This window comes from Mesoplodon mirus (assembly GCF_964341445.2).
Source record: "Mesoplodon mirus genome assembly, chromosome: 1".
NCBI lineage: Eukaryota > Metazoa > Chordata > Mammalia > Artiodactyla > Ziphiidae > Mesoplodon > Mesoplodon mirus.
In genome coordinates this window covers 227,624,123-227,650,176 of record NC_138976.1, presented here as the reverse complement: position 1 = coordinate 227,650,176, position 26,054 = coordinate 227,624,123, and the positions used below count along the sequence as shown (strand labels likewise).

The 26,054-nt window shown below is 44.6% G+C and overlaps 1 protein-coding gene across 1 annotated transcript in view; it reads left to right on the top strand.

Annotated features, from left to right (window-relative positions):
• GALNTL6 (polypeptide N-acetylgalactosaminyltransferase like 6) overlaps positions 1 to 26,054 on the top strand; it is a gene marked incomplete at both ends in the record, with an annotated part of 1,095,032 nt that overhangs the window by 1,049,047 nt on the left and 19,931 nt on the right. Inside the window, one exon of the mRNA XM_082625207.1 lies at positions 19,630 to 19,746. Coding sequence (XP_082481333.1) covers positions 19,630 to 19,746 — 117 coding nt within the window. The remainder of the gene's footprint in view (positions 1 to 19,629; positions 19,747 to 26,054) is intronic.

Below are 26,054 nucleotides of genomic sequence, written 5' to 3'. Positions count from 1 at the left end.
AGAATAGAATAGAATAGAAGTAGAATAGACTAACTGAAAAGAGGCGTTTTTAGACGATCAGGGAATTTGAATATGGGCTAGGTATCTGATGACGCTAACTATTGCTAATTTACAGATATGTAGGAAAATGTTTCTCTCTCTCTCTCTCTCTCTCTCTCTCCCCATCTCTTTGCTCTCTTTTCCCCTGTCTCTCTCTCTCTCTCTCCTGGAGAAAATTAAACCATTTAGGGGTGAAATGACAAGATACATAGAGTTTGCTTTAAAATTATCCAGCAAAAAAAGGAGGAGGTTAGGAAGTGAACAGATGAACAAGTATGGCAAAATGCTGATGGTTTTCAAACATCAGTGATTGGGACATAGAAATTTTCATAATAAGTTTTTTTGAATGCATGGCCTTTGAAGGAATGTGGGAATGCAATAACAATAGAGAAATAGTTACATTTTGGTGACACTGTAGTCACAGCTAGACATCACCATTTTATTTTATTTGTACCCTGGAGCTAAAAATCATTATATTGAACCATCATCATACTTATCATGTTTGAATGGCATAATGCCTCAATAATACAATATTTTACTCAGATTTTTGTATTTAGGATGTTTATTACCTTTGTCTGAGAACTGGTGTGGAGTAACATGAGACAAGATGCCATAAATATATGAGCAGATGGCACCTTTTTGTCTTCCGGAATCCCTCCCTCCCTCCCTCCCTCCCTCTCCCTCCCTCTCTCATTTCTAAAGGTTGGAGCACTGGTTCTTAGCTGTCTAGAAAACTTTCTTCTTTCTCATCAGTAAAATAAAATTAACTTTTGAAATCATATAATGATTAGTAAAATATATAGAATAGTTCATGTTTTCAAAATGCTTACTCTTATTGACTTACTCCTCCAAACATACATGAAACATATAGTCCAATTATTCACCATTTAACTAGATAGCAACAGAGACCACACTGGTATTAAAAGAAAGAATGGGAAAAAAAATCACCATGTTCATAGGAGATGCTAGTCTCCACAATCAAAATCACTATGTAGCAATCCAGATCAAAATAATACTATTTAGAGGAAATAAAGTAGACAAAGACTATAGACCTGAAAAGCCCTGAGACACAGAAGTCACCTAATTGCACAGGTTAAGCGTGGTGTGAGGCAAGGCTTCTCACGTGCACACAGACATGCCTGGAGGTGCTCAGTCCTGTGCCCAGCAGCACCAGAGACACGGGAAAGCACTGCACGGCTCCCCTCAACATCGAGTTTACTTAAAGGTTGGCAGGAAAATAATACTGTATGAAAAATAGTGGCGCAGTGGTTGAGAATCCGCCTGCCGATGCAGGGGACACAGGTTCGTGCCCCGGTCCAGGAAGATCCCACATGCCGCGAAGCGGCTGAGCCCGTGAGCCATGGCCGCTGAGCCTGCACGTCCAGAGCCTGTGCTCCGCAACGGGAGAGGCCACAGCAGTGAGAGGGCCTGCGTACCGAGAAAAAAAAAAAAAAAGAAAAAGAACACTGATACGAAATGGGCATGTTAGAGAATAGAATGCACAATACAGAACAGTTTTTTTAACAAAAAGAATTCTTCAAGAAGATGCTGTACTTCAATCCAAGACTACCAGCTCCCCAGGCACACGTGCACCTGCCATCAGCCTGGTCCTCGGGGAAATGTTTCAGGAGCACCAGCCTAAGGAAAAGGCTGGATGGATGAAACTGACCCTCCTCTTTGAAGACCCAGAAACTTAATCTTTTCTGGGTCTCACAATGATCAGATCCCAAGAGAATCACTCTCCTCAACTGAAATGCACATGGCTGAGAACAATACCAAGACGTCCAGTATTAATTGTCAATGAATCTGTCAACAGACGAACGGATAAAGAAGATGTGGCATATATATACAATGAAATATTACTCAGCCATAAAAAGGAATGAAACTGGGTCATTTGTAGAGACGTGGATGGACCTAGAGACCATCATACAGGGTGAAGTAAGTCAGAAAGAGAAAAACGAATATCGTATATTAACGCACAAATGTGGAATCTAGAAAAATGGTACAGATGAACCAGTTTGCAAGGCAGAAATAGAGACACAGATGTAGAGAACAGACAATACCAAGGGGGGGAAGGGGGGTGGGATGGATTGGGAGATTGGGACTGACACATGTACACTACTATGTATAAAATAGATAGCTAATAACCTGCTGCATAGCACAGGGAACTCTACTCGGTGCTCTGTGGTGACCTACATTGGAAGGAAATCCAAAACAGAGGGGATAGATGTATAGGTATAGCTGATCAACTTTGCTGTACAGCAGAAACTAACACAACATTGTAAAGCAGCTATACTCCAATAAAAATTAATATTAAAAAAATACGAGAATAACAGGAAATGATCGTTGTTCTCGGTTTCTCAAAGTTCAGAACACACCCTGCGTTCTGCCGAACTCCCAGGCACCTCTGTTCGTTCACATTCCAGCTCCAACATTTATGGCATATGTTCAAATCAGGTGAGTTACTTTAATCTCTAAGTTTCTTCAGCAGTAAAATGAGAATAATAGTCCCTACGTTCTAGAGTTGGTGGAGGCTTAACTGTAGTTATGCATGTAAAGCTCTTACTTCAAGGTCTGGCATATGGCAAGTGACCAACAGAAGCTTCCTTCCTGCACGGGCAGCGGTGATGGTATCCGCAGTATCTGCACATCCAAATTCATGGCTAAAGTAACTGGAGTTGTGGTGTTAACAGTCTGGCCATCTCAAAGCCAAAGGAATACAGAATAACCCAAAGATAATCATTCCACGTCTGCTATAGTTATTGACAATTAAATATCTAATTCCCATATCTAAGAGACAAATGACACTTAATTCTGTTCCATGCCAAAGTGAAATGAGCAAGTTTTTTCTCCTGAAGATAACTGGTTTTGTCTCCTCTAAAAGATCCAATTTTCAAGAAACGTTTTGGACAGAAGATACAAACTAAATAAAACAAGGAAAACTGAATATGGAAAAAGCAATTTCATTTGACAGTGTCAGCCCCAACCGTGACATTCTGAATGAGCAAATGGTGGGGGGATGTTCAAGTTCATATCGAGTCTACATCTGGCTTACATGGAGCAGAAAATTACAAGGGTCTCCCATTTTTCAGGTACTCCTTTCTTTCTTCTCTCTCTTGCTCTCTGTCCCTCTCCAAATGAACTGTAAGATTGCTTATGAATTTAAAAGCAGACTTTGCCTCTTCCAGCTTATTAGAGTGCTTTCTCTGGTTTTAAGAACCCTCTGAGCTGCGCTGCTTGGTTACAAGCACTGGCAATAGGCTGGAAAGCTCGGCCGTGACTACTTGTACATTAAGAAAACAATCTTGGTTAGTTTCTAAAGATGATAGTATGGGTTGGAAGGGAGTTAGTCTCGAATAAAGCGGGATTAGAGAGGGGAAGAAAAAAATAAAAATGCTTATCACCTGCAACTACCTGCAGCTGGTTTTAATTCCCTCCCTGCAACTGGAAGTAATCCCAGTCCTTTGTGGGGGGGGGGGGATTTCCAGACAGCTCTCTCCTGAAACAATTATGTACCATCAGAGAAGAGCAGATCATGTTATATCTCTTCGTAAGATTTTTCCTTCTGTGTAAGTGGGGGTGAAATATGTTGCTGCCATGAGATATAGTAAGTTCTAAATGCATGGAGAAAATGTTATTCATTCAGAGGTCGTATTAAGCACAAGTCTCTTCCAATATCCACCCCAAAGCAAAGGAATTCAGTACTGCCTTAATATGACCTGCCATTACCTCCAGACCCTTTAGCTTGGCTTCTTCTCTTTCATGGATTTACAGAAAGTGAAAGCAACTTCCTAAATCACCATCAAGTAAGCACTGTATTTTTTAAATTTTTTTTTAAATTTATTTTATTTATTTATTTTTGGCCGTGTTGGGTCTTCATTGCTGCACGCAGGCTTTCTCTAGTTGCAGCAAGCGGGGGCTACTCTTCGTTGCGGTGCGCGGCATTCTCATTGCGGTGGCTTCTCTTATTGCAGAGCACGGGCTCTAGGCATGTGAGCTTCAGTAGTTGTGGCACACAGGCTCAGTAGCTGTGGCTCGCGGGCTCTAGACCACAGGCTCAGTAGTTGTGGCGCACGGGCTTAGTTGCTCCGCAGCATGTGGGATCTTCCAGGACCAGGGCTCGAACCCGTGTCCCCTGCACTGGCAGGTGGATTCTTAACCACTGCACCACCAGGGAAGCCCTATTTTTTAAGCCCTATTGTGAAATATACATAACATAAAATTTACCTTTTTAGCTATTTTTAAACGTACAGTTCAGTGGCGTTAAATACATTCACACTGTTGTGTAACCATCCCCAGCATCCATCTCCAGAACTTTTCATCACCCCAACCTGAAACTCTGTCCCCAGGAGCCAACTCTCCATTCCTGCCTCCCCCACCCCCTAGTAACTTCTATTCTGCTCCTCATTTCTATGGATTTGACTGTTTCAGGAAACTGAGGAGTAGAACCATATAATGTTTGTCCTTTGGGGACTGGCTTTTTTCACTTAGTATAATGTCTTCAAGATTCATCCATGTCTTCTTCAAGATTCATCCATGTTGTAGCATGCATCAGAACTTCATCCGTTTTTAAGGCAAAATAATATTCCCTTGTACGTATATACCACATTTTGTTTATCCATTCGTCCGTTAATGGAAGCTTAGGCTGTTTCCACATTTTGGCTATTGCAAATAATGTTGCTATGAACATGGGTGCACAAATACCTGTTCAAGTCTTTGCTATCAATTATTTTGTATATAATTGCCTTTGGAGGCAGCACAGCCCAGTCAACACTTTGATTTTGGACTTCTGGCCTCCAGAACCGTGAGAGACTGCATTTCAATTGTTTTAAGCCACCAAGATTGTGGTAATTTGTTACAGCAGCTACCGGAAACTAATATACCTTGGTTTCCTCATTGCAAAATAGAAATACAATAGTACCTACCTCAAAGAGCTGTTGTGACAGTTAAATGAAATAATCCATGGAAAGCACCTAGCACAGGGCTAACACAGCAAGCTCTCAATGGAATGTTGGCTATTATTATTTACTGCTGTGGAAGCCCTGATTTGCATTACAAATGGACAGAGGAGGCAATACAGTACCTAAGTCATACGCAAGGCAGAGATTCAAGACGTTTTTGCATGAGACTGCTCTCAGCTGTTTTTTTTAAAGCAAAAACTATAGCCATTTTATTGTCTACCAATGCCCATGGGTACAGGGAAGTTTTCAGATCATGCATTCCAAAAAGCAAATTCTAGGCTCCCATGTGTCTGTGAAACAGTCTTTATGGACCACCAGACATATAAAGCAAGAATACTTTATGTATATATATGTATTTTTCTGGAGAGTCCATAGCTTTCATCAGATTCCAGAAAAGTTTAAAATCGCTTACATAAAATGATCCTGACAGCCTGGAATGAAAAGATTAAGACGGGGCTCAAAATATAAACCAGGCAAGCATCACATTCAGCTGGAGGGCCACCTGTAGCTCAAAAAGTCATTGCTGCAGGGAGATCAGCTCAGTCCTTTGTGACCGCCTAGAGGGGTGGGATAGGGAGGGTGGGAGGGAGACGCAAGAGGGACGAGATGTGGGGATATATGTATGTGTATGGCTGATTCACTTTGTTATAAAGCAGAAACTAACACAGCACTGTAGAGCAATTATACTCCAATAAAAATATTTTTTTAAAAATTCATTGCTGGAGCTTTGCCCGTGACCTAATTCCAGCAATAAGAAGAGAGTAGTCAGGACTTGGGGAAGGGATTTGCGAGATGAGTCCAAGCCAGGGGCTTTGCGACTCCAGCCATCTCCTGAATAGGCCTGGGGTGTGTGTGTGTGTGTGTGTGTGTGTCATAACAGGAAGTGGACATTCAGTGCATCCAACAAATAGGTCTAGCAATAAATTCCCTTGAAATCATTTGAAAAATTCAATGTTTAGTGAAGCCTCTTTGTAAAACCCTAACATCAATTGCCAGAATAATAATAGCTGTCATTGTGGCCCCTCTCATTCATCAGCAGAGAAACTAACTAGATAAACAGTTAACCTTTTTCTTTATTTAAAAGGCAATTATTGAGTAAGTACTATATGTTATGGACTGAATTATGTCCCCCACCTCCCAAATGCATAAGTTGAAGCCCTAACCCTTCAACAATGTAACTATTTGGACACAGGGCCTTCAAGGAGGTAATTAACATTAAATGAGGTAATAAGGGTGAGGCCCTAACCCTATAGGACTGGTGACCTTGTAAGAAAAGACACCAGGTGCCAGAGAAAAGGCCATGTGAAAACACAATAACAAGGCTGCCATCTTCATGCCAAGGAGGGAGGCCTCAGAGGAAACCAAACCTACCGACACCTTGATCTGAGACCCCCAGAACTGTAAGAAATAAATTCCTGTTGTATAAGCCGCCCAGTTTGTGGTATTTTGTTACGGCAGCCCAGCTGATGAATTCATTATACACCAAGAACTACGCCAGGGGCTGGAGTTACAGAGATGGTTAAGGCATAGCTTCTCCACAAGCTCACTGGCTTGAGGTAACACTGCAGGATCCTGCAAGAAACAGAACAAGCCCTTGGCCTCCCAAAGCCACCTGACACTAGGGTGAGTCTGACAAACTTCCTCTTGAACTTGCCTGGACCGGCTGTTTAGGTTGTATGTGGACCCAGACTCATTAGACCAGAACTAGACTAATGCTGGCTTTCTTTAAGACCTCTTTTGTTTTGTTCTGCATTGTTTTGTCTTGTTGTTCTGTTCTGCTCTATTTTCAGGGAAAAATAACCTCTCACTCTCTCCCAGAGAAAGGATAACTCACAATCTCATCAAACCCCGATGAGCTCGTTCTCAGAACTATCCACCCATTGAGCCTGTCCTGATTAATTACATTCAGTTAAGAAATGTGAGAGGAGGGAGATTATGCAAAATGCTCAGATTACAGGGAAATGTGATATTATCATTCAGAAAGCTGACCGAGCATTCAAGCATTCAGAGATTATTACACTGGTTTTTGCATGAGATGGTGCTCCAGGGTGGAATTTCTGGTGTCACTGGTTTGGAGAGAGACCATTTGCTTTTTCATAGGAAATATTAAACAGTTTTCTTATTAGTTTTGCACGAATTTCCCTTGATACAAGACACAGTGGTGGAATGCTGGTCAGTGTGACTCAGAATTTTAAGGCTGGCCTCTGAAGCTCACTATTTCTGTTCCCCATCTGTTTGATTTTGTGTCAGATGGTAAGAAGGAGAGTGGGAATATTTTTTATCACCACTCAGCTTTGTCCTCTACAAAACGGAAATGATACAGCTCCATAATCGAGGGCCCGCAAAGAAATATTTCAGGGAAGTAGTTATACCATGGATTATACTACTAGTTAGTATCCCAAATGCAATTTGACATTTTCACGTTTTTCCCCTTAAAGACCCAAGTCACCTCTTTTTTTTTTTTTTTTTTTTTTTTTTGCGGTATGCGGGCCTCTCACTGCTGTGGCCTCTCCCGTTGCGGAGCACAGGCTCCGGACGCGCAGGCTCAGCGGCCATGGCTCACGGGCCCAGCCGCTCCACGGCATGTGGGATCCTCCTGGACCGGGGCACGAACCCGCGTCCCCTGCATCGGCAGGCGGACTCTCAACCACTGCGCCACCAGGGAAGCCCCCAAGTCACCTCTTTTAATATGGTGTGTGTAACAATGATGAAATTTATAGTACAAGACTCAGACCCTGAATTATCTTACTTGAAAATAAGGTCAATTTGCTGATCTTCCTTAGAAGGATGGCTGTTAAACTCACAAATTAGTTCAAGAGAACCTACTTCTCCAGAGAACTTTAAAAGCCCACAGATGACCATGTGTCTCAGGGATTTTGCTGCAATCCTGTCCAGGTCAAAGGGTCACATCCTTCTCAGAATCAACTCCATGAATTTGATTGCAGATTTTCATTAACTAACAGTCCTGAATTTTACACAAGAGCTTAACATCCCTCTATTCGATAAGCTTTTAAACCTGCCCACGTTTCAATGATCGGACCTGAATTCAACAGGAAGAATTATTTTATCTGGACACCATGTTGTATGAGTCATCTCTCAAGTACTAAAAAAGTTGCTTTATTTTCGACGCCTGTGGCTATTACCCTCAGATCCTTGAGGATGATGTTAGAAGTGGAGTTTCACGATTACCCTGGAGCACATCGGAGATTTACTGGCAAATCATAGATGATCGCAGCATCAGCAGGAGGGTTTTCGTATTCATAGAACAGCACTCCAGGGGAAAATGACAGGAATAGGAAATGTCAAGGTATTCGTTCAAAGATGAGGTGTACAAGGGGGCCGAGTCTGCGGGGATGTCTCCGTGCTACTTTCCGAGTGTGGTGACAACAGCCTTGCTGGGATATCTTCCCACAATCTCGGCAGAGATGGGGCCACACTGCACACGAGCCAGCTTCTCCCGAAGGCACTGCCTTCAAAGCAGCATCCCCGCTGGTAAATGCCTTGACACACAGGGGTGCGTTGGTGCTGTCAGCAGCGTGGGAAGTGGTCTCCTCCCAGATCCCTTCTCTGCACGGACTACTCATGTTAACGCCCGACTCTCAGGTCTCCTTCTGGCAACTTTTCCTGTAGATACTCTTGAACTCTCCCTGTAAAATTTTCCTTCAGGTCTCATTTCCCCCCCTCCTGTTCAGCTTTTTTTTTTTTTTTTCCGTACGCGGGCCTCTCACTGTTGTGGCCTCTCCCGTTGCAGAGCACAGGCTCCGGACGCACAGGCTCAGCGGCCATGGCTCACGGGCCCAGCCGCTCCGCGGCATATGGGATCCTCCTAGACCGGGGCACGAACCCGTATCCCCTGCATCGGCAGGCGGACTCTCAACCACTGCGCCACCAGGGAGGCCCCTGTTCAGCTTTAATGGACTAGTCTGAGTTTTGTAAATTGCAGGGAGAAAACCAGGGCATGGGTGACTCTGTTCATCTCCTAAGCTACTCCTTACACTTTACCCAAAAACGGTCTGCTTTCATGTTTCTGACATACAATGCGCTTTTGTCTCATAACGTGTGTGTGCATAACTCACACCAAAGCGTGAATAATAGCTGCCTGAGCTTTCAGAAACTTATGCTCGGCCAAACCAGTCGGTCACTGGCTTTTGCCAGCCGTGCACCCCTTTGAGGATGTGTACTAAACTAGTTGCTTCCTTGACTTTGTGAGATTACACCACCAAAACCTAAGGGAAAAACTCCAAACTAAAAAAAAAAAAAAAAAAAAAAAAAAAAATCATAGTTCCTAAGAGTTCATATTCTTGTGTGCTCCAGAGATCACAATTGTTCCGTCCTCTCTGCTTTGCAAAGGATATATAAGTCATCACTATTCTGCCATTTTCTAATTTTTCTTTTCAGAAAGTGGACTCTTTTAAAAAGCCAGATTCAAAATCTAGGGTCTCGTGCAGAGGTCAGGAAATGCTTGCTCCCCTTAACAACCCCGTGATGCCTTCTCTGGTACCAGCACCCCTTCCCTCCGCCCAGAGTTCAGCCATCATAGGCAAGCAGCTGGACCCCTTCAGCCCTGGACCTGGACCACTGGTCACTTCTCCATCCCTGGGCTGCCAGTGCTTTACCAAAGCTCCCTGATCGTTAAAGTGGTTTTATTTCTTTTTTGTTTTGTTTTTTCTTTTTCTGTACTGAAGTATAGTTGGTTTACGATACGACACATCATTATTTGTAATGGCTACAAAGTATTCCATTGTATGCCTCTATCATAATATATTTAAACAATTCCCTATCAATGGATAATGGATATTTATGTTACTTTGAGTTTTTTTTTTTTTTTTTTTTTTTGCGGTACGCGGGCCTCTCACTGCCGCGGCCTCTCCCGTTGCGGAGCACAGGCTCCGGACGCGCAGTCTCAGCAGCCATGGCTCACGGGCCCAGCCGCTCCGCGGCATGTGGGATCCTCCCGGACCGGGGCACGAACCTGTGTCCCCTGCATCGGCAGGCGGACTCTCAACCACTGCGCCACCAGGGAAGTCCTACTTTGAGTTTTTTAAAGTGGTTTTATTTCTTTTTTTTTTACTTTTTTTTAAATTAGTTTCTGCTTTATAACAAAGTGAATCAGTCATACACATACACCTGTTCCCACATCCCCTAAGTGGTTTTATTTCTAACACTGCTTCCTCAGTCAGACTCCAACCCAAATTTGGACTAAAATCACTTCTTTTCTAAACCCAAGGATTCATAGCTTTCTTTCATCTCCATGTATCCCTTTGAGCTCAGTAAAGCATTTACCACAGACTTATCACCCAAAACTGCACTCTTCTGGTGAATTAATTATATCCATTTCCATAATGTGGTGTAAGAGCTCAGATATAGGGATCAGAGACATAGGTACAAATCCCGCTTGCCATCTACCGGTCGTATAATCATGGACAAACCATTTAATTTCCCAGAGCCTCAGCTGCCAATGGGAATGGATACGCAGCACAGCAGTGGTGCAGATGAAGAAGTGAAATAATGGTTGTGAAAGCTCCCAATTTAGTATGAAGTAGGTACCCTCATTTCTCTTCCTTCTATCAGAGAAAGTTGCTTATCATAACTCTAATAAGTGGTTTGTGTTTATACAAATCTTCCTCCGTATCTATTTGCACAAATCAAAATGTTTTGGGTGATCAATCCTTAATCTGAAAGTTCTATTCTGACACTGGATATTGTTGTTTCACAAACAATACTCACAATCCTTCATTTCAAGGGGCAGGACATAGTTTTAGAAATAGACTATTTGGAGCAGAATACATACAAGTCTGCAGGCCCTGTGGTAATATTTCTGCCGTGGGCTCATCACTTTCTTGCATAATGTAAGCCAGGCTTCCAAAATGAGCAGTTCCAGTAGGTCCCAGAGCAAGAGAGAGATGCCAAAGCAATTAAGTTTATGGTAAATTCAGAAGAGGAAAATGTGCATACGACAGGAAGAAAATCTCTGTGGGCTTAATTTCTAGGAAAGGCAGGAGTCGTCTCTGCCAGCAGCCCCGGGACGCCACTAGCATGGAGCATTTAGGGGTGGAATGATCTGCTCGAGCAGAAATAGTGTGACAGCCACAAGGCAGAACCTTCCACACTGAAGGTCCTAGAAGGATAATGAGAGCGTTTTCAGTACTTTGCATTTATATGCTAGGCTTTTTTTTTTAATTTTTGTGGAGTATAGTTGATTGCCAATGCTGTGTTAGTTTCAGGTGTACAGCAAAGTGATTCAGGTATATATATATGTATATTCTTTTTCAGATTCTTTTCCATTATACGTTACTACAAGATACTGGGTACAGTTCCCTACAGTGCTGTACAGTAGGTCCTTGTTGTTTATCTATTTTATATATAAACATGTGTTTATTTTAATCCCAAACTCCTACTTTATCCCTCCCCTTCCATCTGCTGTTTTTAATTTCTAAAAGCACCTCACAATTTTTTTTATCCGCCTCACATGAATTAGGGAGGCTCATATATAATTCTGTTCTCAAGTCTCCCCATCCCGGAAAGGTTGTTCTGTGTTAATTCTGCTTTTCCTCATTCCCATCGAGGTCAAGCTTCCTGAAAGAAGAGCTTGCATTGGTTGCCTCCCATTTTTCCTCTGTCCACTTGGCCATCTGTCTCCTGCCTTCACTGACCTTAGAAACAAACTGTCCTTGGAAAGGCCCCTGGGGACCTCCTAGCAGCCAAGTCCGACGGCCCCTCCCAGCCACCCCCAACCTCACTAAGGAATTTGACCCTGCTGACCCCCACCCCCCTTCACGTCCACTTCTTGAAACCCTTCTCTCTGCCTTCTCTCTGGCTCTCCTCTTACTTTCCTGGCTTTTTCCCGACAACTCATTCTTTGACTGCTTCCCAGAGAAACCATTCCCCGGAATTCCATCCTCAACCCTCCTCCTCCTCTTTGCTGTGAAATATCACATCCTCCTCTGACTCTATTACTCAGTCAGATTTCAGGCAGGAGGCAGAAATCACACCAGTAATCTGAACAGGGAAATCTTCATGGGCAGAAAAGCGTTAACTAGTAAAAGGGGTAAAATGGACTTTAAAGGGCACAGAAGCAGCCACCTTCAGGCAACGTGAGCAAGGCAGGAACTCAAAGGGTTAGGAGAGCCCTCCCCCTTCCCCTCCCCACCCCTCCCCTCCCCCACCTCTCCCTGCCCCTCCCCCGCCCTCCACCCTCCCCTCCCCCTCCCCCTCCCCCCTCTCCTCACCCCCTCCCCCAGCAAGGAGGAAGGTCAGGCCTCCTTTGCCGGGGTGTGGCTGCTGCAAACAGCCCCGCCAGGTGGTGGTGAGGACACCTGCAGGAGGCAGGGGCCCCAGCGAATCCACGAGGACCTCTCAGGTGAGGCCGCTTCCTTCTGCCCACCCCACACGCCCACGTGCTGATACACATGGGAAAACAGGGCACAGGAGAGAAGGAAAGAGTCTTCCTCCTGCTCTGAACCTTCCAACAACTGTAAAGCCTGCAGTTGTAACCAGTGCCAGGAAAATGTCCACAGGGTCCACCCTGAGTACCACCAAGCAAGGCAGAGGGGGTAGGCGTGGAGTTGAGAGGCGATGTCTTAACAATCGGCGTAGTGGATGACTTCCAAATCTGAATTTCTTACACTGACCTCCCTCCCAAACTTCAGACTGTCACCAAGATGGATGCCACCAAGACACCTCAAACTCAGCACATCTTCATTATCCACAAGCAAACAATTGTCAAGACCTGCAGATGTTCTCTGAAAAAATAAGAAGTGTCTGCAGTACACCTCTCCCTTTGAATACGTATACATTCTTTGGCTACACTCTATCACTACCTCTACCAGAGTTCAGATTCTCATTATCGATTAGAACTGGTGCCTATGCTCACAACAGCATCACTCTTCATCTCTCTTTCCCATTAACACCAGAATTGACTGCCTAAAAGAAGACTTTCTTCTCAAAAACTTCTAATCTCTCTGCCAACAGCACAAGGTCTACATTGCTTATCTTGGTATTTGCGACCTTCCCAAAATGGCAGCAATCTACCCCCCCCAGCCTCATTTTTCTATGCATCCCAATACTGCAATAAAGCTAACATTTATGGAGCAATTAGTATGAACCAGACACTAATGCAAGCACCTTTTACATATAATCTCATTTAATCATCACATCAAATTTATCATGTATCATTATTATTCTCTTCATTTTACAGAAGAGTAAACTGAGGCAAAAAGAAGCTAAATAAGTTGCCTAAAGGCCCACAGCTAGTAAATGGTGACATCAGACTCTAAACCCAGGCAGTCTAATTCCAGAATCTAGACTCCTATATACATTATATTTCTTTCTAAATATAAATACATGTAAGAATAAAGTTAACAGGGCAAAAGATATACACAAACATTACTGCAAGAAAATTTAAAAGATCTAAATAAATGTTCATGGACTAGAAGACAATATTGCTAATACTACCCCAAAATACTATGGCAACACTACTCAAAGAAATCTACAGGCAATCCCTATCAAAACTCCAAGGGCTTTTTTTGCAGCAATAGAAAAACATTCTGAAGTTCATATGGAATCTGAAGAATCCTAAATAGTCAAAACAGCCTTGAAGAAGAACAACAAAGTTGGAGGACTCACACTTCCTGATTTCAAAACGCAACACAAAGTTACAGTAATCAAAAATGTGTGGGGCTTCCCTGGTGGCGCAGTGGTTGAGAATCCTCCTGCCGATGCAGGGGACATGGGTTTGTGCCCCGGTCCGGGAAGATCCCACATGCCGCGGAGCGGCTGGGCCCATGAGCCGTGGCCACTGAGCCTGCGCGTCCGGAGCCTGTGCTCCGCAACGGGAGAGGCCACGGCAGTGAGAGGCCCGGGTACCGGAAAAAAAAAAAAAACCAAAAAACTGTGTGGTACTCCGATAATCCAGCAATCCCACTTCCGGGTATGTATTCAAAGGAAATGAACCAACCAAAAACCAAGAAGCAAGTAAATGTGAACTGTTTGTCATACCGGCATTTCCTGATTGGATAATTTATGCTTTAGTCTTCCTCTCCCAGGAAGGCAAAGGTTGGTAAACTTAGACTCGCCCAGCAATTAATCTTCTAATATTTTATCCCATTTGAAATGACCCAGATAGTCAATGAATTATCTTTATTTAACTTAGTTTAGTTTCAAGTTAGCAAAATCTGGAGGGACTATTTTAGACAGATATTCCCAAAACATAATTATTCCTACAGAGTTTACGTAAAAGCTCTTATCTCATTTACATTTAAGTTTCATCAATATCAAGTTATTTTCCTTGCTGACAAATTTGCAACAGATATAATAAGGTCTTATTTGACCTCCAGTAAACCTAAGTACAACAGAAGTATTATACTTAACACTGATGACTCTAAAAACATGTCTATATCAATCAAACCAACAAGCTTCAGTAGCTTCAATAACATATCAATTCAGTACTGAATATTTCCCAGATCACATGAACCTGAAATTCATTCTATGTCTGAGAATTCATATAAGCTTGTAATTTCTTTTAAGCAAATAAACAGAGCTCATCCACACACCAATCTTGGCAACGCCATCTAGAAGCAGAGACACCTCATATTTATAAGGTACACATAGACATGCATATATCTCTACAGACACAGAGATCTCACAGTTTTCCTGCTACAGCTTAAAAGGCCTCTCTTTTTTACCTTCACTCTCCGGGATTAAAGTTCCTGAGAGCCCAGGTAGATCATTTATATCTCAAAAGGCACAGGGAGAGAAATACCAGTTCCACCTAGAAAGCCAAATTCCTCTAACAGCATAAGCAAAACCCATTTTAAAATGTTAAAAGCTTTCCATTTTGGCCATTTTCACGGCTTTTTTTTTAGTTTCTAAATAGCCAATTCAGTTTAAACAAATAACAGGAATAGAGAATAATCCATATCATTCACACACATGCACACGCCTCACTTGCAGAGGAACGGGAATCAGCATTCAAGTTAACGCTCGCCTCGGCTCTTAGCTCAGCCTCCGTGGCCTTTCTTAATATAAAAGGCAATGGCCAGCCCACAGCTGTGGCCAATATCTCTGCAACAGCCGTAGGGGTGTCTAGGAGTTCTCTGTACTCTCTCGGCGGCCCCCATTCATCAAGGTCAGCCACTGCAAGACCCCGATACTAGTGGACGGCCACCCCAGGGTTACCCCTGAAACTTTCAGGCCCCACATGTTAGTGGTCGGCCCCAAAACTTCCCATTCCCCGTCCTAACTTCCCGACATCTCGGCGCTCACGGGCGTTTCCTCCATCTCCTGGCTGCTCCACCAAATGATGGGCTGCGCCCCGCAGGCCTACAAGGCCTGTACTTGCCCAGGTTTAAGACGGAAGGAAGAGCCCGGAGTCAGCGACAGAGACAACAGTGGTTAATGCATAGGGGAGCTTACACGTCTGAGGCAGGGTCCTGGGGCCACTCCCACTGCGAACGGTGGACGGCGGGCAGGACATGGAGGCAGTCTTGGCTCCCAGGGGCAGGGGGAAACCCAGTTATAGGGGGATCGATGTCAGGTGAGCTCCTCGGTTACCAGGGAAACCAGCAGAGGAGCACACCCCTTCCCTCCCATTGGATGAGGTATCAAGGTGGAGACGTTCTGATCTCAAGGTCAGAACAATCACCAGCTGGGGCCGGGCAAACACGTAGGGAGGTCAGTCATGTGAGTCAGGTGGGACCGATTCAACAAGAAGTAACTGTTAAACGCTAGCGGGTCCCTTGTAACAAGTGCTGGGCCTGGTTGTGAGTAGAACGCAGCACACATTCAAGGCAGGAATAAGATGAACAAAGTCTGAGGATCTAATGTACAACACGCTGATAACACCGAATTGTACAATTGAAACTAGCTAAGCAAGGAGAGCTTGAATGTTCTTACAAAAAAAAAGATAAATATGTGAGGTGATGGCTGTTAATTAACTAAATGAGGAGAATGCCTTCACAAAGTAAACGTATATTCACTCACCACAATGCATACTTTAAATATCTAATTTTAGGACTTCCCTGGTGGCACAGTGGTTAAGAATCTCTCTTAACACTCGAATCTCTCTTAACCACCTCGAAGAGAGAGGCGAGTCTCTCTTCGACAACCAACTGAATCACCTGTCAGCCACCTCGACATTTATTTCACACGCCCCTTCTCCTGTGCCTCTTTTATACAACCTCTCGTGTTGCGGAGGAAAAGCCAAGGTTCCAGCTGAGCCTGACGTCTCTTGCAGACCTAAGAAATCCTTCACTCTCTGCCAGACCTTTTCCTAATCCTTGTCCAACAGATTCTCTCTGTACTCCTGTCACACAACTTGAGTTTCTTTTGCCCCATTTTTCTCCTGCGTCCCACCCGTTCCTAGGCAAGCACCACCTCACTTTCTAATCCTGCCCCGTGTCTCTCAGATCCCTTGATGCAATTTTAGTGCTGCCGAGTCCCGGTGCTGGACGTCAGAGGAACAGAACAGGAAAATTCCCTGCCCTGCGTTGAGGTATTCAGTGTCCCCGTCCTAGATCTGGGCGTGTGTTTGCCTGTGAACTGCTTTTCCTTCGGCTGCAAATACAGAACCCATGGTAGGAAAAGTCCAAATCATTTGTGTTTTTTCTTGTCTACTTTGTTTTAGAAAGAAAACTTTATTCAAATGGATAAGCGAGTCTTAGGGTCCGTTCTGTTGGGATTTTACTCATCTGTCTCTTATGACAGAGCTGTGCTTACGAGCCGAGGATGGGATGTGCATTCTGGCTGAAGAGGTGGGAATGAAACCAGCAGCGGGTGAGGCTGAGCCTTGAGCCCAGGTGCCCACCTTGTCCTCCAGCGAGCTCTCCGCATCTCTTCTCTGGCACGATGGTGGGCCGAAATCTACACAGATGTGGACAATTATGGCTCGGAAACTTGAAATTTGGTTTCTGCAGCCATTGATCCCATTGTCTACACAGATGCCATTTGCGTGAGAATTTAGAACATTCAAGGACAGGAACTATGTATATAATTTATCAGTAATTTTACACTTGTTTGAGGGTGCATGTTCAAAAACTTTCTCGTTGACATGTACACACTATATTTAAAATGGATAACCAACAAGGACCTACTGTATAGCACAGGGAGCTCTGCTCAATATTACATAACAACCTAAATGAAAGAAGAATTTGAAAAAGAATAGATACATGTATATGTACAACTGAATCACTTTGTTGTACACCTGAAACTAACACAACATTGTTAATCAACTATACTGCAATATACAATAAAAAGTTTAAAAAAATTTCTCATTAAAAAAAAAAGGAACATTCAAGAGTTTAGAAAACGGTTTTCTCTACCCCTGCCAGAGCCCTTTCACGCTCATAGCATTTAGAAACAGAAAGAGGCCCTCTGACGGCTTTGGTGCAGATCCTCGGGCAGGTCTGGCAGATACACTGCCCGGCGTCCCTGGCTGCTCCAGGTCCTTTTCTTCCCCGAGTCCTTCTCTTCCAAGAGCAGAGCCCGTGCAGCTGGTCCCTCTGCAGCCACGTGGCCATAACCCGATATCAGCTGCTTTTCCTCCTCGTGGATCAGAGCTCCTGGACTCGGGAACAAGAGTGCCCTGAAGGTGCCTTTAGCATCCATTGACACTGGTTCTCTAAGAAGAGTGAGTCTGTGAATTCAGTGGCCAAGAGTAAAGAGGCAGCTCTGTCCAGAGTCCTCCCCGGCAGCCCCCGGGTGGAGCAGCTTTAGAAACCAACACCCTGGCCCCAGATAAGATCAGACGGGGGCTGACGGATGCTGGCCTCTGGAGAGAGATGCAAGCTCAGACTTCTGGCCCTCAGGGTGCTTCTCTTTCACCAAATAAACTGGATCACACACCTGGGAACTGAGTCCACAAAAGGCCTATTTGAAGCGTGGCTCCCCAAATTCCACAGTAGAATTCCTCCCCGGTGCTAGACTGAGGAGGTGGAGGAAGTGGGAGTGACTGGGGTGCTCGCCAGCACAGCCCAGTTCACCCCCGTCCTTCAAGATCGCCCACGAGACTGAGAGGAACAAGTCAATTCATTTGCAAGGGGGGAGGGGGGCCTTGGGGGTGGCAAACATTTTCCCTCTTCCAACTTCAAATGTGGAGTCTATGGTGCCCAGGAAAGTGAAGAGAAAAGTGCTTGTGTGTGTCCACTTACAGTTTGTCCACTTGTTTCTGCAACAGTGTCCATAGCTCTCCTTGGATTCTAGGAGAGGTCCATAGGCCAAAGTGGGTTCAGAACTGTTGCCCTGTGTCCTCCATGATTTCACATCCCCTTTCACATCCCCTGTCATCAGGGACAGACACCCCGAGAATAGTGGTCCAGTAGCAGAAGACAAACGCCAGCTGTTGCCAAATTCCGTGGATAAGGAAACTGGTATCCACCACATTGATGCCCTCCTGAATGACACTCTACCAGCCTCTACTCCTAAAGGAAGTGAAAATGAAACAGCTCTGTCCACCACACCCCGTCCAGGCATCATTTATTCCATTCGTGATACCCAGTACATCACATGACAACCTCCTCTCTGCCTCATCGCCCCATCCCAGGAGGACCAGGCCCCATTCAGGCATCCTTCCATCCTGGAGAGACTCCTTCTTATCTACTCATTCTGGGCAAAAGAACCGTGACTAAAACGATCACTTGAGTACATCCTGTTCTGGTTTCCATTCTTAGCAGTACCTAAAGGGATTATGATAATCCAGGACTCTACAAAGGCATGGAAAGGATTGCGACCCTTGAGCTTATCTAAGCAGACACACCTCAGTAACAAACTGTAGACGTTGCCCAGCTCTGCAACAGGATGTGGTTTTGATGCCAACAGGAAGATTGGTGGAACCTTCACGCAGGAAGATTTGACGTGGGGATGTGTCTGCAACCAGACTTTTTCCATGGGTGTTTCTGCTGTTGATATTTTTCACCCTTTTCCCACCCCCAGCTGTTCAGTTCTTTACATCCATGTTAACAAAATACTGGCTAAGAATTATGAGTGCTTTTTTCTCATTCTGCAACTTTTCAAAGTCCAGACATGATGTCGAGAACCTTCATCCAGTAGAGGATTACACCGACAGACTGTCCTTCCCGTTTTGCTAATACTCTAGGATGGCATTAATGTACCATCCAGGAGAAATGCTAAACCGGGATGACAGGTGCAGACAAAGACCATCCCAGGCCGCTGGGGGCGTCAGGTGGCCACATTCTCGCACAGTGATCTCTCTCTTCCTCACAGCTTTTATCTGTACCACCTGCTTCCTAGCGGAGCTCTCCCAGCTAAGGTAGTGAAGGGAGAAGATGCTTTGAAGCAGGAAGATAACCGGTTCCAAGTTCAAGAACTACCTGAAAAAGAAAAATCTCCCATCATACAGAAGTCATGAACTCCACGTTCGTGCTCCTGGGTCGTAGCTTCACACACTGCCTGGCTGAGGTTTTGCTGTTCAATCTTCCCACGTTCTTTTACACGTAGACTGGGCAATGTTATAGTTAATCCTCTGATTTCTCTCCATAAATTGCATATAAATTTAAGGCATCATTCAATCATCATGTAATCAAAAAAAAAAAAAAAAACGAATCTCCACCAGGATTGTCAGGAACCAGGGGTACAATGAAAAACAGCCCATCCTCATCCTGTCTTCTTTCCACAGCTTCGAAACGTGGCAGCAAACCTCTGCGTGGACAGCAAGCACGGAGCCACAGGGACCGAGCTGAGGCTGGACGTCTGTGTCAAGGACGGTTCTGAGAGGACGTGGTCTCATGAACAGGTGCGTCATGGGGGGAGGGGCTGAGGCAGGCGGTGGGGGCGGTGGCAGTGTGGGAACAAACCTCTAGGTGGGACCTGGGTGAGGCCCTGAAAGGTCACCACCCAGCTCTGCAGTCAAGGGAATCACTTCACTTCTTTGCTTCCGTTTCTTCTCAGAACAGTTGTGATTGTTAATTGAGATCATGGATCAAAATATGCTTTAAATAATAGAAAGGGGGACTTCCCTGGTGACGCAGTGGTTAAGCACGCTCCCAATGCAGGGGGCCCGGGTTCGATCCCTGGTCAGGGAACTAGATCCTGCATGCCGCGGAGCAACTCAGAGTTCGCTTGTCACAACTACAGAGCACACGTGCCACAACTAAGGAGCCCACCTGCCACAACTGAGACCCGGCGCAACCAGATAAATAGATAAAATAAATACTAAAAAAATAAAATAAAAGGGTGGCAAAAGATAGACCATGTTTTTAAAAAACTAATAATAACAGAAAGGGTGGTAGAGATGTTGATTGTGACCCTAGTCTTCTATTTCTTTTCCCAGAATGGTAGTTTTCAAACCATGAAAAGCTTGTAGAGTGCTATGTAACTCTCCCAAGCAAATTTCTTGGTTTTACTGAAAGACTCTCGGTTATTCTGTAAGTTTTTGTGACTTTTCTCTAATCTTATTTTCCCCCTCTGGCTGTTTACTGAAAAGAATACTTTACATACACCTCTCATGGTAGCAGCAGTTTGTAATCTTACACACAAAGGATCACCTGGAGGCAATAATTCCCCAGCATGGACTTCAGGAGCGGCTTTAAGACTATTTATTGCTTTCGCTTGAAAAACATTTCAGAGCAACTCAGTTTATTAAGTGAGATATGATTCCTGACCCTCTTTGAAACACCTTTGAAAGGGGCTTTCCTCACACTGTGTCACCTGTAAAAGAGGAGAGACGGTGGGGAGAATTATACCTGCCTGTTTTTATTATTTGAATATTAAATTATAAAATATTTCAAATAGGAAACTATAAAAAAATTACGGCACACCCTGGTGTACTCATCACACGGATTGAACAAGTATCTACAGCCACTGCCATATTTTTTAGAAGAAGAAAATGTACAGATACAGTGAAAACCCCTCCGCCCCCCCTCCCTCCCTCTACAAAAGGATACATCTCAAGTTCAAGATCCTATGTCTGGCTTATGCCTTGTCTCCCAGAATTGTCCACAATGCTTCTCTCATGAAAACCAAGAGTAGGCAAGCAGTCTCCAGTAAGGCGTTAGTTCTCTCCTGCAGCTGTTCCTCAAGTGTCCATCTTGAACATCAAGTCAGTGAAGCTCCCCGCCCCCCAGCCTGGGTGCTCCACGAGCTGTTCGGGTGTGCAGACTCGGCCTGTCAGCCCCTCTCCACCCCTTCTCCACTGAGCATCCTCATCCCTCCGGCCTGCAGTACAGCGCAGAGCCGCTGATTCAGGAAAACAGCAGCAGCAGACCAAGCCCACGGCACAGCCCAGAGTCCACCCAAACAAGCCCTAACCCAACACCACCCCTCCCCGGCCGGGAACCGGGTCCTTGTCCTCTTCTTCCGCAGCCTCGCGGTCTTCTAGAAGGATCATGGGCCTTCGGTCAGGCCAACCTAGATCCCAGCCAGTTTAACCTGTGCGTCCTTGTGAAATCGTTATATCTTTCGAGGCCATAGTCTCTCCCCCTTTAAACAGGGACAGTAACACCCACCTCATGGACAGGGTTATTGTGAGAATCAATATCGTCCGTGATGTCCCCAGCATCTTGCACAGGTAGGAGGTGCAGAGAAAATATACTTTGTCTTCTTCCTTCTCACAACCTTCCCCGCAGATCGCTTTATACCAAACTAGAAATCTCCCGCGGTCCAAGGCAGCTGCCAAACATCAAATACTATGTCTCACTCACTCAAATACACCCTGCACGTGTGGACACGTATCAGATGGGCTTTAAAGAAGGCCCTGCAGCTCGAGGGCCACTGGGGGGCGTGGGACATCCGTGGAAGCTGACGGCCTCCTCCATCCTCTGTCCCTTTCTATAAGCACCACGAGGATGTGACCAGGGCGGTGGACGGTGCCAGCCTGTTTCCCCCAAGAAGCAATTCAGACTGCAGCCTGGGAACAAAAGAGAAGGCTTCAAGGCCAGTCAGTTAGGCTGGCATCTAGGGTGGGAAAGGATATTTTTTTAAAAAGAAAAAGGAGAATGCCATAAGGAAAATCCGTATCTGTTGGGTTAAAGTTCACTCTGCCATCTCTATTCAGCCCAACCACGAGACACATCTATCCAGCTGGCTGATACGAAGGATGCATACCTGAATGCCTGGGTCAGGTTGAACATCTCCATCCCCTGCAATGTGCTAGAATGAAATATGCTCTGGGCTGCAGATTTTGTTTGACGGCTGCACGTAAATATAAAGAAAACCAGCTACACTGCATACATTTAAAATTTTTTGGTTCAGTTCCTCCCCGACCCCGCCCCACCCCAAGCTAAACTGCAAAAAGCTATGACGTGTAATTCCAGAAACCGTCACCAGAGGGCAGCACTAGACAAGCAGACAGCTATCTAAGAGGAACGAAAGATCAGTTACTACAGCTCGCGAAAGAGATTTCCAGCCTCTAGAGACTTCTGAAAACAGGGCAATGCAACGAGGTTGAAAGGAGGTAAAGTCAATCATATCTGCAATACGTATCACCGTATACTGACGTGGAGGTTCAATCATCACAAGCTGCTTCGTTTTCCAGTAAGCTGTTCGCTTTTTTTGATATATTACTCAATGACTTCTAAAAATTAGGACTCATTCTACATTTAGATTAAAATTCCCAGAGGAGAAAAGAATATCAGGACAGGAAAATTATAGGCACTCTTTTTGATTCAAAAGCATTCAAAGAACACGAAAGGGGCACTTATTGGAGCTGGAATGATTTTTTTTTAATGGCAAAAATAAAACACAAATGAATAAACAAAATAGTTCCGTGGGGAGTTAAAGAGAGTCTGTGGAAGCACCTGGTAAGAAAACGGCTTTTGGGGGGCTTCCCTGGTGGCGCAGTGGTTGAGAGTGCACCTGCCGATGCAGGGGACACGGGTTCGTGCCCTGGTCCGGGAGGATCCCACATGCCGCGGAGCGGCTGGGCCCGTGAGCCATGGCCGCTGAGCCTGCGCGTCCGGAGCCTGTGCTCCGCAACGAGAGAGGCCACAACAGTGAGAGGCCCGTGTACCGCAAAAAAAAAAAAAAAAGGAAAAGAAAAGAAAAGAAAACGGCTTTTGTCACAGAAGAGGGAGATGCCTGAGGCGTCCCTGCAGGAAGGGAGCGTGCAGTTCATTTTCCAGCCCTCTGTCGAGGCATCACGGCAGCTCCGAGAGCTGGCTCTCAGTTTCCTATGGGGACCAAGAAAGAAAAGAAGAAAAAGGCCTTCACAGGACTGTGAGGGCTGGAGAGAACACTCCCCACGTGCCGTTAGGAGTTTGATGGAAAGGCGGGGCGTGGGGAGTCTTCGGTGCCAGGGGGCAGCCCTGACCTGTGCTGGGAGGAAGCCTGCAGGGGAGTCTCCGTCCTGCTGCGGATGCTGCCCTGCCCAGAGCTGGACAGAGATGTGCAGAGACGGAGGCGGATCAGTGCACCTGGTACAGGACAGCTGATGGATACGCAGTGTCAGCCTCAGGACCGAGGATGCCAAACCACAAGGAGAAACATGCAGTTGCTCAGATCTCTACCAACCACACGCCAATGCAGTAAAATCTAACTAATCACAGAGAGAAAAATAGTTTCCATCTTCTCAGGTCAGGTAGCAACATTGAGACAATAAATGTACGTGCAGCAGCGAGGCTTGTGAGCTTGTTCGTATAACACAATACAGACTCAGGCAATGCTACACACACCGAGAAGCATGACTTACATATCATCCCGAATCCGTTTTAAAGTATCACTTCAAAGAGGAAAGTGGAGAAATGCACATCAATTTACTCCAAGGCTGAGGAATTTGAGGCTGAAAAAAAATCAGGAGGTATTGTGCAGGGAACCTGAATAAAATCTGAATGCTTCTTGTCAGCAAGGAGCAGCCCAAGGGTTTGCAAACGATCAAATACGGGCACGATGTCTGTCTGTTTCTGCTTTGACCCGATTGCATGGGGGCACGTGCGCCGAAGGAATGAGACGCTCGGTGCCTGATTGGTTCCTCACTACCATTAGGATAAGCTGTGTGGCAGGAGACAGCATTTCAAAGACACGAGAGAGAAAAATCTTAGCTAATGGCAGGTGCAGAAGAATAAAGCTGTTTATATAATCCGAAGACGCGTCTCCCGGGACGCAGAAAAGTAAGCACCAGGTGATAATAATACTACTAATGCCTCAAACACTGAAGCCTACAAGCTGATGATCAGTTTGCACAGCTGAGAATGATTACTGCACCCTAATAACAAGCCTGGAAACAAGCACTAAAAGTCACCCGAGGGTGCCCTAAGATGTAATTGTGACAGCGGATGAATAAATCAGCTGGGAGACCAATGTGCCCGTTTGCTTTCACGCAGGTATTCTTTTGGACTTGACTGATCTATTTAATAAAAAGTAAAGAAAGGAAAGAGAAAGAAAGGAAAAAGCAAGAAAAGACTGTCTACAGAGGCGTACACAAGCCTGGACTCCTGAAGTGTGCCAGTGGCCAGTCCTTGCAGGCCAATTGTCCCCAGCTGGGTGATGGTGACAGAGCCTTTCAGCTCTGGCTTCTACGTGTATAAAAACCAAAAAGAGGAAAAGAGACAAAGCAGAAAATTGATAAACCATCAAGGCCACCGGTTCCTGCGTGGGTTGTACTGCTTACAGTACCAAGGGGTTGTGATATTTAAATAAGATAAAGATTTAAGCAATGGCAGGCGTACAGGCCAGGAGATTTTTATTCTGATAATAGGTAACCGAGCCTAGAATCACTGAAATGGAAAGCTCAAAAAAATTAATTATTGTTGTAATTAGACACAACACAAATTCATTTGAGAACCTGAAAAGACTAATTATTAGTTCCTCTTGACAGTTATCCCAATGCCATTTCTGTTAATATAATGAGTGTGAGTTTTTATTTATTCAATAGAAATGTTATTGGACATTAACTAAATGTCATGAATTGTTCTGGGTGCTGGAAACACAAAGATGAAGAAGATGTGGTTCCTGCCATTATGAGTCTCACAGTCTAGTGAGGGATACAGAAACATAATCGGACAATCATGAGAAATAAGGTGGGGGATGGGAGGGAGGAGGGAGGGGTTCAAAGAGAAGCCTTCTTAGCGAGTGGACACCTGAACTTAACCTTAAAGGACTGCTGAGCAGTAACTAGGTTGGCCAGTGAATGTGGGCCCTCCAACCAGAGGGGCTCCTGTGAACAAAGCCACCGAAGGGGAAATACATACCACCTGATTAGTGCAAGGAACTACAGTTTTTTTAAACTGAGGTATAATTCACATACAGTTTTATATTCGTTTCAGTAATACAACATATTGATATTTATATCTATTGTGAGATGACCACCCCAGTAAGTCTAGTTAACATTCGTCACCAAACATACAGAATTTTTTTCCTGGGATGAGAACTTTAAGATCTACTCTCTTAGCAACTTATAAATCTTTTATTGTTGATAGAACATAAACTAAAGGGAAAGGGATGCAGCTGGAAAACATGGCAAAGTGCAGATCGTGGAAATTTCTTTATGTGTTAAAGAGTCTGAACTTCATTCTCTAAGGGTTTTGTGAAAATATGGTGATATTTCGGGTTAAGAGGTAACATGGTCATATGGGTATTTTAAACTCTAATTCGAGAAGATACATGCACCCCAATGTTCACTGCAGAAGTATTTACAATAGCCAAGACATGGAAGCAACCTAAGTGTCCATTGACAGAGGAATGGATAAACAAGATGTGGTACACATATACAATGAAATATTACTCAGCCATAAAAAAGAATGAAATAATGCCATTTGCAGAAACATGAATGGACCTGGAGATGATCATACTAAGTGAAGTAAGCCAGACAGAGAAAGACAAATATCATATGATATCACTCATATGTGGAATCTAAAAAAATGATACAAATGAACTTAGGTACAGAGATAGACCCACAGACATAGAAAACAAACTTATGGTACCAAAGGGGAAAGGCAGGGGAGGGATAAATTAGGAGTTTGGAATTAACATATACATACTACTATATATAAAATAGCTAACCAACAGGGAACTATACTCAATACTTTATAATAACCTATAAGGGGAAAGAATCTGAAAAAGAATAGATATATATGTATAAATGAATCACCGTGCTGTACACCTGAAACT